Raw genomic sequence first — 17,042 nt, forward strand, 5'->3', positions numbered from 1 at the left:
AGTAATTGTTTTCAAAATAATGAGTAAATATAATATCCACATGAAAAAAATAATTTTTTAAATGGTAAACTCTATTTTTTTTTAAAAAAAAATGTGCGACACTTACATAATACATGATTGCATATAGTTTTATTCTTATTAATATAATAACTCTGTCAGAATTCAACAAGTTTATCGACGAAAAAAGAGGATACAATACATAATTGCCACGTCAAAATAGAAAATAGGTGTCATATCAGTTATGATCTTTTCTATTTATCATATGAGAAATGATATTTACAGTCATAGAATATGTAAATATCGCGTACTCTTTTTAATAAAAGTGAGCAAATATGACGGGTCTCATATAAAAAAATTAATTTTTTAATAATAAACAATACTCTTTTTTAAAAAAAAATAGACGTCGCTTATATAATTCATAACTATATCTATCATTACTCTTTACATATATTCTTATTTGAAATAAAAAGGGTAGACAAGGCTATTAAGACATGCTTCAAAATTCTAATACATCAAGAGGGTGTTGGCTACTGGAAATCAGGAATTATGTTTTAGTGTCAAGTATATAAATTTTTTTTATAAAAATATATTCATAAATTGATATAACTTGATAGAATATATATAAATTTATTTTATATTAATAAAAACCTTACAATCTTCAAATCATATCAATTTATAAAATTTATGTATAAACTAATCTTTTTTCTTCTTGTTTCATTTTGATCATTTTCTCAAGAAAAGTGTTTGTTATTTGCACATTTTAACGTCTATATATTGGAAAAGAAAAATCAATTACACTTGAACGATATGTGCCCACGTGGCTTAATACTAGTCTCAATTAATTGGTGTCGGTTTTGAAGGAGTGGAAGCAAGGATGTCTTCGAATTTAAGAGCTAATTTTGAGCCAGAAAGCAATCGTATAATACTGTATGCTGAAGAAATCAAAGCTTTGCCTTCCCAAATTTTAGGAAATATTTAAGTGTATGTATTACAGTACACACCCTGGTAGGATTTAATTAATTTCAAAAACTTCCTTAAATCTTATATAGTTATATCAAAGACATATAATAAATATGTCAACAAAAACTATGATCATCATCCATATACCATATATCTGTTTTTTTTTTTTTTATTTATTTATTTTCCTTTAATAGGTATGATAAATAGAAAAACTCATGTATAAAATGTATCTTACAATATAAAATATATCATTTTATTTATAAGATTATCTTGCAAATAAAATCTTACCACATGAGTGATGTGATTGGTATGTTCTACGCTTGCAAATAGAAGAATTTTATTTATAATTATCTTTATAAGTTAAAAAATTCTATTTATAAGCCGGGGTGGATAAACTAGTAAAATATTTATATGATATAATTTAATTTAAAAGATAAATTTTAAAATCTGAATCTTACAAACTAAATATTACCATTTAAAAGATGCGGATGATATTCTGATGATCTACATACCAACTTGAGAAGGTAATAACTCTTATAAATTTATCCATCAAAAAGTGATGCTTTTAATATTAAAAATACTTGCAAGTTTCATGACATATATAAATCAAGAAAAATGCGACTTTTTCCACTCAATTTATCCTCTCATTTTGATAACTAATGTATTTTATTTTATTTTATTTTTTTAATTTTTTTTTACTTAATAGTTAAGAAATTGATTATTAGTGTATCGATATTTTTTATATTTTTTAAAAATATTTAAAAATAAAAAAAATGAATAAAAACTAAAACAAAAATAGAAAAGTCAGTTTGGCCAAGCGTTCAATTGGAGCAGTGCTACTCAGCGGCAGAATAGCACCACTCATAAATCAATACTTGCAATTTTACTTATATAACCATACGTATTTATGATCAAGTTATTGAAAAGAGTGAAAATTTTATAATTCAAAATTTAAAATTTAAATTAAAAAATATAATAATATTATGCGTAAAAATGATATGTACGTGTACCACAACTCATCTTAAGAATCAAGTCAGGTTTCATAAATTAAAGTTAATCAACAAGGAAAGTTAAGAGCAATGTGAACCCGGCCCCAGTCTGGTTTGGCGAATAATTACTGGATTTAATCAGCATGGTGGACCCAAATCAGTAATCAACTAATCTAGCTGAATCCCCAACAATCACTTTCATTTATTGATCTTAAGTGGAAAATGATAAACCAAATATTCTAGAACATCATCAATGGAAACATAACACAGTTCCATCTACAAAACTTCATTGGCAGCTTGAAATGTGAAACACACGGTACAGAAAATTTGCAGCAGTTTCTACGCATGTACCCAACAAAAGCATTCCTTTACAAGCTGCAGAGAGAACTCACCGTGTGAGCGACGTTTACGTGGGACCAAAGCCATATCCAATGAATTGAGGCGGTGCAATGACGGCCAAGTACTTCTTCCTTTTTTTTTTTTTGTTTCTCCATCTCCAGTACCTTAAATTAATAATTACAAAAGCTCCATATACGGTACACAAAGAAGCCAAAACTACTGCAGATTTTATTTGATATTATTTCAAGACAGGATCTGTTCCAACTGATCGCACCTTTTGATTTCTCAGTTTCTGCTTATTGTCTTCTTTTAATGACCCAGATGAGAAAGATTGGTTGGCCCAAGTTGAAATTTCCCTTTGGAAGGGCAGGTTTGATTCTATGTGATGATCTTCTTCTTTTATCCCGTTCATAAAGTTTTTCAAATCTTTCTCAGTTATTTATTATTGGGGAAAAGGACGTTGCTGTCTTCTCTGTTAACTGTTGTTTTGTGTTTTGGTCACAGCCCGATCTCGGAAGGAAAGGGCAAATAGCTTGTCAAGCAAGTTAAGCGTGAATGAAGAATACATGGAAGCTTTCAGAACCAAGTCTTACCTAGAAATATGGAGCAAAGTTCAAGGTCAGCTGGGAAGCACAAACAATATTAGTAATAGCAGTGAACTCTCTTCATCGCCTTCTCTTCCTCTCTATCTGCATCTTTCTGAATATTTACTCGAACCAAGTCAAGAAACCCTAGTGGAAATGATACAAGGCATGAATCTTCATTACCTTTTAATGAATTATTTTGAAGCCAGCTTTGAAGCGTGTAAAGTCTGTGAAAGACTCCTTCAAAACATCCATCAAACGCGTGCTAATTATAGGAAAATCAAGCTGGGTAGAAGTGGGCATGATCATGCAGATCATTATGCTGATAAGCAATATTGCCAGGCTCTCCTCTGTGAGCTTGCTGCATTTGCAGTGTCAAAAAATCCATTATCGAATATTAGTACAATGCAATTTCGTGATATTCATGATGGCCACATGGCATTGTTCCGTAGACTAACATCAAAATACAGAAAGATCAAAAGGGGAGCAAGTTTTCATAGAATTTGGAAGAGGGCTTGTGGGATTAGTCTTTGTATATCACATACTGCACTTCTGATTCTACTCCTGATATTGGCACTCCATAGCGTGGTTGGAATCGTGGCAGCACCAACGCTACTTGCATTTTCCTTAGGTTCATCCACAAAGAAAATGAAGGGGGGTTGTGGAGGTTTTAAGACTAGATCATTGCTTGATAGACTTGGTGAGCAACTTGATGTTGCAGCCAAAGGGGTTTACATATTGATCAATGATTTCGATACGATGAGCCGGATGGTTAAGAGGTTAAACGATGAGGTAGAGCACCGGAAAGCTGTTGCGGATATGTGTGTTAGGAATGGGAAATGTGAAATATTAAAGGAGGTTGTGAGGGAGTTTCATATCCATGAGTCAAGCTTTCTGGACCAGTTAGAAGAGCTTGAAGAACACATCTACTTGTGCTTTCTCACAATAAACAGGTCCAGGAGGCTTGTAATTCAAGAGATAATGGAGGCTCACCATTGACACAGATCTTCATAAGCAAATTGACGGTGACAGTTCTTGTTGATCCATCAGAATCAATTCGAGATGAAGAGTGTTGTGGAATAGATTTTGTTAATCCACAATGATGACTGATCCTCATGATGTTTAATTTGTTCAAGTTCTTATCTTTTCAAGTCTTTATTCTTTTGTATTTAGTTAGTACTAAATATGGCTCTGAAACAAGTCAATTTATACAACTCACATCGTATTCTTCATGTCCGGCTCCACACTGAATTTTAAATATATTATGTATTTTGAGACAATAATTTTAACAGAAAACATGGAAACAAGAAGAAAAACTAAAGCTTCCCTGGCAGGGCCATCAAATGAACTGATGAAGAGGAACACAAATCATGCAAGCACTTCCATGGGGCAAGCTTCACTCAGTTTTCTTCCCTCTCTCAGGGCTCCGTAAAGGAACGACATGCTCGATGATTTAAAATTCCCAAAACCTCTTATAATGCCCTGGCTTTGAGCCAATCTGCCGGTTGTGGCATGATAATGGCAATGTACCCTTCTCTATCTGCCTGGAGGGGAAAGGCAGATGCACTTAAATTACGAATTAGCAATATCTACCATGAATGCTACTAGCAAAATGAAGAATCAAAACCAATTTGATGTTGGAAAATCATGGAAGGCATGAGAAATGACCATGTCAGCCATTTTTTTAGCTAGATCAATTGTAGACAACCTGTACGTGTACTTCAGTTTCTTCTTTTTATAATTTTTATTACCTATATTACTCCACCAACATCCTAAAAGCCAGTCACTGATAAACTATCTATTCTATGAGTCAAAATCAACCACTTTCCAATGCCAGAAGATATCTTGTATCCTTTGTCTTATAGTCTCCTAGATGATTTTCTAAACAGCAAGTTCAAATCCTCTTGGGTGCAAACAATCTCTAGGAGCGATCGGACTGGAGAATTTTTTCCTCAAATTACCCAAGGTGAACTTGAGGAAAACTCCTTGTCGAGGGCCTGTGTACACCCGAGATTAGTCGGGGTGCTGTTCCTGGATACCCGGTGCCAATAAAAAAAAAAAAAATCTAGACAGCTGAACCTACCAATACATTCTGCTTCGTTGGATTAGAATATGATTGGATTAAATTCTCAGAATACCAATGTCCTGTTTGTTGAAGCACCATTGACCATTCATAAAGAGTTATCGACAGCCAAGGTTCCTCGTTGTTTTGCATACCAAAATTAAGTGCATCCAGGAGGTCTTTAACTGATTATGAAAGTAGATATGGTCTACCAACACATTGCAGAAAATACACATGAAAACAGAGTTTGTTCTCCCTAATTACCATATAGAAAACTGGCTAATAGATGCAAATTACTGTTCATTTGGATGTCGAGAGTATAACATATATATGCTTTACACCCACTGTATCACTACTCAATGTACTCATGCCTACTTGTTTTACTCTATCAAACTACCACATTATTCTCAAATGCCATTGCTGAAGGTGATCAAATCTTGTATAATTACTTGCGCGGCACCTTTCTCTGCATATTTCCCAACAAATCTCTTACTTATTAGAAGGAAAACACGTGACTGTATAGTTGATGCCATCCAGAAAATGAAATGCAGAAGCAAATGCCTCGCAGGTACTTTGTTTCTAATAAACGAATATTGATAGGCTCTATCTCATTAGGTTATGCATGCTTCGTACTATATTAAAGCAGATACCGTATAAATTCTGTTATAATTTTTTTGAATAATCCAAAAAAATTTGTATGAAACTCCAATTCCCCATTAATGAAACTATCACAATTAATATTACAAGCATATATATATATATATATATATATTACGTAAATTTAAAATTTTCTACAGGCTGAAGCGGCATTTTCACTGCGCTTCTTATTGTTGTCCCACAACAAATAATGCAAAATCGACACAGCCCCCCACAGAAAGCTGTGAGGATGGATCAAGCATAATGCCTTGTCTTTGTTAAAAAATGCAAACAAGTAATAGGCTCGAGTTCTTGAGTTTGCTCCCCATCTCAGCCACCGACCAGAACTGTTATGTCCTAACCACCTCAACGACCCAAAAAAAGAGTGGCGGGCTGCTTCAGTAAAATTGTAAGCACGCCTCTGCCGACGGGTTTCCAAACCCCAAAACCCTCAAACCCTGAAGCTGTTTTTCATCTTAGAACTGTACTTTGCTGGAGAAGGTTTGGCCAAAAGCCCAGTTGGAAGAAACAATGTTTTGGAACAGTCTGGTTTCTCCATCTGTAGTGGTGACTTTGAAGGACAGAGGCTGGCCATTGAGATAGGCATTCGATTGCCAATTAGATCCCCAGTTTCTTGACATTGCCATCCAGTTAGTGTTCGAGCCTTTGATGGACACAGATTGAATAGATCCAGCTCCTGCCACATTACTGATCAAAACCAGCTCAAAATAGTCCCTTCCATTGATTGTGAATCTAACACCGCCATGCTTCTTGCAAGGAACCCTGCACCATCAGAATCCAAAGAACATTAGCTAATATGTTAATGAAGTGTACAAACCTTTACTCTGATACCATGTTAAAATATCACTTGCTCCAAATGCTTGAGCTGATGGGAACAAGTCAATTTAATCTTTTAAGTTTCATGTTAACAGAAGTGAAAGAAACAAGAGTTAATACCTTTGGAACAACACAGGCACAATCCCTCCCTTGTAAATGCCAATCTTTTCCCAGGCAGGTTGAGCCATATCAAAATGCTGGAGAGGAGGGTTGCACCAGCCTCCATTGTTGCTTGGAAGATCGTAGTTTGGAGGGCAGAAGTTGGTTGCAGTGACTGTCACAGACAATCCCTTCTTACACCACTTGGCGTCGACATTATAATCACAGATGATCTTATAGCATTGCCCACATGAAGCTCCATCATTGAACAATGCAGTACTTAAGGCTGCAGTCCTGGTCCCATACCCGGTAGAAAACAAGTTCCCATAACCACAAGCTCCTCCTGCAGCAAAACCATGACTCACTAAGATTCAGCCGTGTCTTTGAGAAAAGAGGAAAATGAAAAAGTATGTTGAAATGGAGTTTTACATACCCATAGTTCCTGAAGCATCACTGCCACCATAAAAGGTAGCATGAGCTTTAGTCCACCCGGAAGGCGAAAATGCATTGGCATGGATGGAAAAATAGCAGAGTCCAGAGAAGATTGCTAATACAGAAATTATTTTCGCCATCTTTTGCTAGCCCAATGAAGGAGAACAAACCGAGACAAATGGAGGAAAGAGTTGGGAGTTTTATCTATGGCTATTGTCATTTCCAAGCACAAAAGCTTCCTCTATAAATAAGGGACCAGATTCAAAAATGCTAAAAACCTTACATGTGAACTCTGCAAGTAGAGAGAGCTTATATGTTTTATTTAATTGAATTGTATATTGGGACCTGAAGATTTCTGAGCCTCATTCAATTATTCCCATGTTCTCTAAACTCTTACCTCCTGCACCCACATGCTTTCCCCATCAGAAGGGCCGTGAATAAATCGAAATCCACACTCACAAATGTTCTTTTATTTTTATTTATTTATTTATTTTCAGATTTGTCAATGTGTCGGTTGCTGCTACTTGAAGATAAGATGAAACATTTAATGATTTTGTAATTGCATATTTTGGTTAGATCATAGCACACAACTTCACATGGTACTACTACATTGTGACATATGATACAATGGCATTATTCTTCATGTGCCAAGAATATGACCCGCTTTGACATTAGGGGAGAATGATTATATTAATGGGTTTATATTTTATTTCCATTAAATATTTTGTAAAAAAAGAAAGAGACCAAACTATCCTTCATAAGTGGATCTATACTTGTAAGGAAGGGTATATTTCAAGATATAACAACAATGAGTAATTTTAGGACCATCTTTTTCTTCTATTTATTCATTTATTTATTCCAACGAGTTTAGTTCAACGAGGTGGAATGACTACAAAAGTGAATTACTTCATCTAAACAGGAGTCCCTACAAAAGTGATTTTAATGTGTCTATCAATTTTCTCATGAGTTGAACTTTTGAATCTAACTTTTCGAAGCCTCAATAACCGTTTAGCTTTCTGCAGCCAAATGTGGACACCCCTAAAGTGAATTTCAGAGCATATTTCCAGTCGGCCTGCAAGGGTATCAAATGCTCCTTTTATCTAAGTTTTAAGGAATATAATAAATCAAATTAATTTATGTGTCATTGGGATCTACCATTGAATCAAAACATGTCATGTGGTATATTAGCATGATGATCGTCAAGCAAAGCCACGAAAATGGCCTGTTTCGTAAGTATATAAAAAGAGGCCAACACAATACACAACTGGCCATGATTAGGCAGCCATATGAAATCTTGAATACGAAAAATATTTACTAAAATTAAAGGAATTGTCATGCATAATAAGAAGTATTGAATTTCTTGAGACAGCTCGCGCATTCACACCTCAAAAGGTGGTTTAAAAAATAATCTCGCTTCTTTAAATAAATTATAAATTCTTAAGTATTAATAATGAATTGAGTCATACAGCGCATGACAAAGTAGACCAAACGAATATAGTATGAATTAAAAATAAAAATTAGAAAAGGAGATAAGAGGACTAGAGACCCCAACGTACAAGATTTCACCATAAGAGACACACTAGATGGGGGCGAGGCAGACGTAAAAGCTTTGAAGTCAAAAAGGAATAAAACTGTATATCAGACTTGTATTGTTTGGAGGCTCCGATACTCAAATTGGATCTTGGAGTTGGAGATCAGTAAGTAAAGAACGCAATGGTGTGGCTCATATGACATTTCGGTGGTCAGTGGACTGTAGATCGGACATATTCTGATCTAGAGAAAATAAAATTATATATACATATATATTATGAAAATAAAATCATAAAGAGAGGGGTTGTATAATTATAATTTTAACCACAAAAAAATTATACAAAAATAAATATACAAATTGATGTAACTTAATGCAATACATTATATTATAAACATACTTTTAGTATAAAATAGATCTAACAGATCATGTAAAATCATGTCAGATTGTAAGTTTATTTTTATGTAATCTTTTTATATATGTAGCAATCCACTTTTTATAATTCGAAGTATTAAATCCCATCAAAAGAGTTGGGAGACAATATATTTTAGATCTTGAAATTTAAATGAAAATATTATTACAAGTAAATGTACATACAATTTTAACTAACATAACGTAACAATACGTGCAAATATGTAAGTTATTGATACGGTGAAGATTGTGAAATTAAAATTCAAAATTTGAATTTAAAATGAAAATTGATAAAATGAATCTTATATGTAAAATTATAAGGAGACGTAACACTACTCAATATATTCCACTTTTTGTATTCCATCAAGTAGTGTGAGAACCTGACTGCCAAATTGTTTTACGAAGGATCTACTGCTGCCACTAGCCAGCATTAACGGCCACGATTCTATGAGGTCAAGGCCATGTTCGATCACATGCTGCTATATAATCCCCAGTGACTGCGACCATAAAACTCTCGCATGGTATTTCACAGGACTTAGCTTTAAAACCACCGGCGTCTCAGCAAATTGGTGCCTAAATCTATTTTCTTCTTTATAAACAAAGCACAAAATGCTGCAATCGACCCATCAAACAAAAGCAAAAATTGTGCCTAATTCAAATCAATGGAACGAAACTGTCCCAACAAAAAGGTTTGATGATAAAAGATAATAATAATAATAATAATAGTCTTCTTCGAGGAAAAATGAAACAAAAAATCTTCACAATTTCTTAACACTCCACGCTCCACATTATTTTTAATTTTTATTATTTTTTTCTTTTATTAAATATTTATTATATAAATAATGAATAAAAAATTTGAAATAATTTAAAAAAAATAAACTCAAAAAAAATTTAAAAAATTTAAAAAAGTGTGGAGTGTGGAATGTGGTGAAGATTGTGTAGCAAAGCTCAAAATGAAATATTCATGGGGATTTATAAAGCGGAAACAAATGCAGATATTAGAAATGTATAAGGCTCTTTTCACAGCACAAAACTAACATCCAATGTTAAAAATCACCATCTTCTTCACAGATATTCATGTACCTGGCGGCAAGTTCTTCCTCCTGCTGTTGCCTCTCTCTCCTCTTTTCAGAACTTTAAGGCTGTGTTTGGGTAATAGAGATACTTCAACACTTTCTAAGTATTCTCGTACTTTTGAAAATACTTCACATGCCAAATAACTTAAAATACTCTCAATGGGACCCACAAACCCACTTCAATCTCTACTCATAACTATTCACAAACATTCTATAATATTTATCACTATTATATACACATAAAAAAATAAAATCACTATAATATTTATCACTATTAAATATAAAAATAAAATCATTATAATATATAAATAAAAAATAAAATCGCTATAATATATAAATAAAAAATATTTATAACTATTATATATAAATAAAAAATAAAATCGTTATAATATATAAATAAAAAATAAAATCACTATAATATTTATCACTATTAAATATAAATAAAATCATTATAATATATAAATAAATAAAAATCACTATAATATATAAATAAAAAATAAAATCTCTATAATATTTATCACTATTAAATATAAATAAAAAATAAGATCATTATAATATATAAATAAAAAATAAAATCGTTATAATATATAAATAAAAAATAAAATCACTATAATATTTATCACTATTAAATATAAATAAAATCATTATAATATATAAATAAATAAAAATCACTATAATATATAAATAAAAAATAAAATCACTATAATACTTATCTCTATTATATATAAATAAATAATAAAATCACTAAAATATATAAATAAATAAATAATAAAATCACTATAATACTTATCACTATTATATATAAATAAAAAATAAACTACTATAATATTTATCATTATTATATATAAATTAAAAATAAAATCACTATAATATATAAATAAAAAATAACATTACTATAATATTTATAACTATTATATATATATAAATAAAATCATTATAATATTTATCACAATTATATATATATTAAAAATAAAATCATTATACTATTTATCATTATTATATATAAAAGTAAAATAATATTTATAACTATTATATATATATAAATAAAATCATTATAATATTTATCATTATTATATATAAAAGTAAAATAAAATCACTACAATATTTATTAATATTAAAAAATCACTATAATAAAATCATTATAATATTTATTACTAAAAATAAAATCACTATAATATTTATGAGACCCACACATTTTTCAACTATCTACTCAAAAGTCAACTCAACATACTTCACACATCCAAACAACTCAAAATACTCTCAATGGAACCCACAAACTCACTCCAATCTCTACTCATAACTATTCACAAACATTCTCAACACTTCTCAACACCCAAACTTACCCTAATTCTCCTTGTACGTATTTGGAAGGGGACCCGAACTGCTTCATTGTACATTTCAAGACAGAAAGCAATCCCCTGGGAGTTCAAAGCAACTTGTGACTCATCAGTGCTTTGAACTCCCAGGGGAGTAAATATCTCCAATTTCCTTTGATACCATCCATCCATTGCCATAATCCAAGGTGGATGCTCAATCAGAAACCAGAAAGTGTCTGGAAAACCACGTTTGGGCTGGGCAAGTTCTTCGCCATGGCTTTACCCTCACCCTTCACATTTATGAAAAATATACATACACGTGCATATGCCCCAGTAGATAATGTACACATACACATATATCTATAGTGTGTGAGGGAAAGGCCACCATGATCAAGAACTTTTGGAACCCCTATTGCAACATCCCCAGCATATACATCCAATTTTCGAAATGCATAATAAGAAGCATTAATTTATCCTAAGAAAATTTAAAAAAAGGTAATAATTTGACACCAAAAACTCTCCAAACAAAAATAAAAGAATGCAGCTCAGTCAAAATGGAAAAGTACAACTGTCCAAGCATGTCACCTAAATCTACCACAAAAAGGGTTTGCCTCATTTGGGAGCAATTCCAAACTTGTAAGTCTACAGCACTACCATATGAGTATGACCTACAATAAGTACTAGCACGGGACCATAAATTGTACTAACAAGAGAGAATGAAACATAGATCGGAAAGTTCCATAACTCGAGTCATTTCCATTGTGCTTGTGGAAGCCCACTCAATGTCTCATGCAGTTGCCGGGATCAGTCCATTGGATCTAAAGCCACGGCCCCTTCCACGATTTCCCCTCCCACGGCCTCGTCCTACCACAGAGCAATTCCATCACATTAAATAAACACTATCACTACAAGAACGAATAGAATTGAAGAGGACTGTCTCCTTTTAGTTTACTATCAAATCGTCTGGGAAGACAATGTGTTAAAACTTATCCAAATTCTCATGATTTGTCAATTATAATCCATTAAACAAAATCAAACAGATGCGACCAAGACTTGCTTTGATAAAAGGTTTGCCTGTGACTTGATAAATCATATGATTGCAACAAAACTGAAGCAGTTCTTCTTTGATAAGTCAAAATTTAGGCAGTTCTACGGTTCAACTGAGGATCACAAATGAAATTTTATAGATTGTGATGAAATCATGGCTTTACCACATCTCTGAACTGAGTGGGGCCATCACAAAAAGAAAAGGGAAGGGAGTTAAATTTATATGACTTCTCTTTCATCTTTAGGGTCTTTGGAAGCTCCGAGTATTATTCAAAACTTGCGGTTAAAGGTAAGCCATCAATTAGTTATCAGATCATGCAGCAATTAAATATTGCCAAACACATTTGCAAAATGCTTATGGCAGTAAGTATTTTTCAAGGGAGGGTTCAGGTCCTTTGTTCTCCCAATAATGAACGAATTTCCACAAGAAAGAAAAGGAAATTGACCAAACCCACACCCATTTTAAAAAAGAAAATGCAAGAATGCTGGCAGTCCACCTACAGGAACCTATTCAACGATACCCAGAGTATTAAACCAAAAAAAAAAAATTACCACGGCCTTGAACAGGTGCTTCTCGATGGTATCCTCCCTCTTGCTGTGTATCAACTTGAGGTCCACTATACCATCCCCTTCCACGGCCACGGAAACCACGTCCTCTTCCACGTCCCCTACCCCTTGCATTGCCTCGACCGCGGTCCCAACCTCCATCCTCATAATCAGCTGCCACAAAACCATTCCCTGAAATAAAATGTAAAATCTATCACGAAAAGTGTCGTTATGCTACCAAAAATCTTTAATATACTTATAAAAAAATCCCTAATATGTCAGAAAACTGATGTACTATCACATGTTGCTTATTTATAATGTGAAGAAATGGATAACACAGTCTGCATAATTAGTTTTAACAGAGGAAAACAAAAAAGGAGATCTCTCTAAAAGTCATTGTTCAATTCCTGCTCACTGCCTTTCCATTTGCGAGACCTATTTGAGACAACTCTCTTGAACTTGACACTCACACATTTAGTCTGCCATCAATTAACAAGAATCGAAATCTTCGACCCAAAAAAAAAAAGATAAGATATTATGAAATTGAAAGTGTGCAAATAGATATAAAATGTGACATACCTCTAGCTTTTGCCCTTCCTCTACCACCACGGCCCCAACCTCGACCATTAGGTGAACCCTCTGCAACATACAAAGAAATTGAGCAAATTCAAATACGACAATATCAGAAAGATAAAAGGATAATGATGGCGTGGAACTACCTCCATCATAATCAAACTCTGTAGATGGCTTCACCTGCTCTGCGGGTAATGGAAGCTGGTACCTGAGAACATAAGCGATCCATAAATGATATGCGACGATAGATATCTGCAAACGATCACAGAAAATCCATCTAAAAAGTAGATAAAATCCTGCCAAACAGTGTTCAAGTTAAAGTTCAACCTCCATTAACACCTTATCTTTCAAAATCAGCCCAATAATCCCATAAATGTAAGTTATAGAAGTCCAGATTCCCTTCAAAAATAACTATCTACTCATCTTTCAACTTGTAAAGATTAAAAGGCCTCATGCCGACCTCAACCAAACCATGGTAAGATAAGCAAAGCAACTCATACTTCCATTGCCACCAACACAATCCACATGTAACTATCACATAATAGTTTATAAACTGCAGCATGTAGATGCTAAGAGAGATATAAATATCGTCTTCCCAGATGAAAGGGACACGAAAAAATTGTTGATGGTACTTACAATCACATCACACAGCTCACACCACAAATTTATCACACGACACTTGAAACATTTAATGAACTCCATAATAGTTCCAACATATCAAAAACTTGGAACAATTCTAACTTCTATCTTGTAAGTCTATCGAAAAAATTCCATAAATTCACACAAAGAGAAGAACCTACCAATTTGCATTCAATACTAAATGTCAACGAATAAAAACTCACCCAACAGAGGATGTATTCAGTTCCTTCTTTGAAAGGGTTATTGTTATCATTGACACATGCCTTGTGGTTTCCAATCTGTGATAAACACAACAGAATAAGTCATTGGAACATCTATAATCATAAATAACCCAAGAATAGGAATCTAATCCCTTTCAAAAAATTTAAAATGCAACATTTCTTAAAATAAAGTTGAAGCTCCTCTTACGGAAGGAGGCCTTCCTCTAGGGGCTCCCATGTATCAGTTATATCGGTGGATCCAATTGAAGTATTCTGATGAAGGCCAACAATTCTTCTCTGCATGGAAAAAAAAAGGATCATATTGAAGCATATTCATCCTAATTGGGAAAAAAAGTCCAATTCTCAGCCCACTGATAGGCAAATTGTAAGAACAACCTTAATTAACTCCACAATTGTCACCGTCTTGTTGATGGCTCTTCCCATTGCCTTGAATACAATTTCACTTGAACCTTTTTCCTCCTACAAATAATATAAAAGGACAAGCAGGGGATTAAAAGACAAACTAAAAAAAAAAATTAGTGGAGAAAAGGAAAACATTATTACCATGAAACATAAATTCTCAAAACAACTGTTTGACGTCTACCTATATCAAAGTAAGCCCTAACAAGGAAAACCCACATACTTGGAAGGCTAGCACAACCATTCCACATTGTGTTAAGAAAAAACAATCTCTTGGTGGTTTTAACTGGTTCAAAATTCATTTCATTTGAGAATACATGACTGGACCTAAGATTTTAGACAATTTCCAGCGATTAATGCTCTTTCTCGAAGCTTCCAAATTGTTTTCAATTCTGTCGTAGAAATTCATATGCCGTTTCTCAAATTGTTCGATAAAAAAATAAAACAAAAACCACTTAAACCTAAACCCAACAACTTCCCTCGCGTTTCAGAGTCAATTCAACAAATACAAATTTGACAAATAGCTTTTCTGAAAGGTCCCAAACAATTCTATACAACGCTTGTAAAAACAGCCAACTAATCAGAGGTTTTTCACCACAAAGAATTCAACGATATAACCATGCAAAGGGAAATTGGTGAAAGAGTGCGAGAGAGAGCAATACTTGAAGCAAGCTCATGGCATAGGTGATATAGTTGCGCATCCTTCCCTGACTCGTAATACGAATCTCATTCGCATCAATCGGCGTCTCAGCTCTCGGCTTCTCCACTCTCTGGTACCGATCCATCTTCTCAACCAAAACGATTTTCGAAACCAAAAAACCAAAAGCACATCAGAGCCAAGCACGGAAATAAAGAACAGCTACCATTACGAACAAGAGATTTAAGGCATGAAACAAAGAAAACCTATCAATACGAACATATTTGAGGAAAATATCACCTAAAGATAAGAAAAGTGATTTCGGAAGAAGGGGGAAGAGAAACAAAACAAAGTAGTTTGAAAGTAAAAAAATCTAGGATTTAGATCGATATGTTGGGTCTGTTACCGTGGTTCGTTAGGATAAGTTTGCTCCACCAAGAAAGAGCCCTCTTCTACGGCTTCGTTTCTTCTTTTACGCCCTAATTTCTTCCCGACACATTTCGCCCTTTATATACTCACACTTTTCCGAAATTGCCCCAACCAAATCTTTATCCGGTCCATCCAGTTTTTCTTTCTGGTACATCCTTGAAACTTCGTAATCCTATCATTTTCCTTGGATATAGTTTTGAGAAATCAAATGATCTTTATAGTCGTACTCGTGCATTGTGTAATTGTTGTATAATATTTTAAAAAAATAAAAAATAATATTTATAATCATAAAATATGTAAAGTATGTAAGATTTACATAAATAAAAAAATTAATTTTTTAATAATAAATTTCACTCTTTTTCAAAAAAATTATATGATACTTGTGCATTCTAAAACTTCATACTGCATTACTTTGTAGCTTTTACGTTGAAATTTATAAGAGTTGAACTTACCTAGTAAATTCTATTATTAGAAAATTACTTCTTGTTTCTTAACTATACGTCTAAAATATTTTTAAATTTATTAAATTTATTTAAAAATAATATAACTTTTAAACATAGTACATTGGTTTAAAAACAATATAAAAATATGATTTTTGAGTTATAAATGACATAAAAGATCATTTAAAAGTTATAGTGTTGTGCATGTTATAAGTTTAAAGAATAAAACTCTAATTATTTTAAAGTTGTATTGGTAATTTTGTCTATTGACAGTTTTTTTAAAAATTGAAACCGCATTCTACATTATCCATAAAAGTATGTTTGAATAAAAGCATCAAAATAATATTTTTTCTTAAGCATACTTTTTAACTTATTTGAGATTAAAAAATATTTAAATATGTAACACTTCAAAAACCTATTTTTATTATTAACGAACTTTTAATACCATTTAACCACTTTTTAAGACTCTTAATGCAATCTCAAACAATACCAAACTAATACCATTTAACCACTTTTTAAGACTCTTAATGCAATCTCAAACAATACCAAACTTTGAAAAATCAACGCACAAAAAATATATGTGACCTGGGAAATGCTTTGGCATAGTTAGATTTCAAAAAAATCAATTCATAAATTAACGTGATTTTATAAAATAAATAAGATTTTAAAATTATTTTTTATTATAAAACAAATTTAACATATCACATAAAAACACATTAATTTGTAATTTAATTATAAAATTTCTTTATGACTGGAACACTTATCTTTGTTATATAAATTCTTTCATGTCCAACCATTTTAATATTGCAACTTAAATAATTTGTAATCTAAATACTTGACTT

The 17,042-nt window shown here is 32.6% G+C and overlaps 3 protein-coding genes across 3 annotated transcripts; 1 reads left to right on the forward strand and 2 right to left on the reverse strand.

Moving 5' to 3' along the window:
* The first annotated feature begins 2,236 nt into the window (after positions 1 to 2,236).
* Positions 2,237 to 4,104, forward strand: LOC109013955 (UPF0496 protein At1g20180). Its single transcript, XM_018996232.2, has 3 exons — positions 2,237 to 2,409; positions 2,578 to 2,658; positions 2,793 to 4,104. The coding sequence occupies exons 2-3, from the start codon at positions 2,601 to 2,603 to the stop codon at positions 3,869 to 3,871; spliced, it is 1,137 nt and encodes a 378-aa protein (XP_018851777.1). The 5' UTR covers positions 2,237 to 2,409; positions 2,578 to 2,600; the 3' UTR covers positions 3,872 to 4,104.
* A 1,553-nt stretch (positions 4,105 to 5,657) lies between these two features.
* LOC109013953 (expansin-A11-like) lies at positions 5,658 to 7,369 on the reverse strand. The gene is made up of 3 exons (XM_018996229.2): positions 6,940 to 7,369; positions 6,528 to 6,849; positions 5,658 to 6,353 (listed from the first exon to the last, which is right to left on the reverse strand). Exons 1-3 carry the CDS (start codon positions 7,076 to 7,078, stop codon positions 6,047 to 6,049), a joined length of 768 nt encoding a protein of 255 aa, XP_018851774.1. The 5' UTR covers positions 7,079 to 7,369; the 3' UTR covers positions 5,658 to 6,046.
* A 4,349-nt stretch (positions 7,370 to 11,718) lies between these two features.
* Positions 11,719 to 15,861, reverse strand: LOC109013954 (ribonuclease P protein subunit p25-like protein). Its single transcript, XM_018996230.2, has 9 exons — positions 15,738 to 15,861; positions 15,357 to 15,479; positions 14,671 to 14,754; positions 14,483 to 14,571; positions 14,278 to 14,352; positions 13,582 to 13,643; positions 13,442 to 13,501; positions 12,869 to 13,054; positions 11,719 to 12,133 (listed from the first exon to the last, which is right to left on the reverse strand). Exons 2-9 carry the CDS (start codon positions 15,477 to 15,479, stop codon positions 12,057 to 12,059), a joined length of 756 nt encoding a protein of 251 aa, XP_018851775.1. The 5' UTR covers positions 15,738 to 15,861; the 3' UTR covers positions 11,719 to 12,056.
* Positions 15,862 to 17,042: the final 1,181 nt, after the last annotated feature.

Source organism: Juglans regia, chromosome 8, assembly GCF_001411555.2.
Source record: "Juglans regia cultivar Chandler chromosome 8, Walnut 2.0, whole genome shotgun sequence".
Lineage (NCBI taxonomy): Eukaryota > Viridiplantae > Streptophyta > Magnoliopsida > Fagales > Juglandaceae > Juglans > Juglans regia.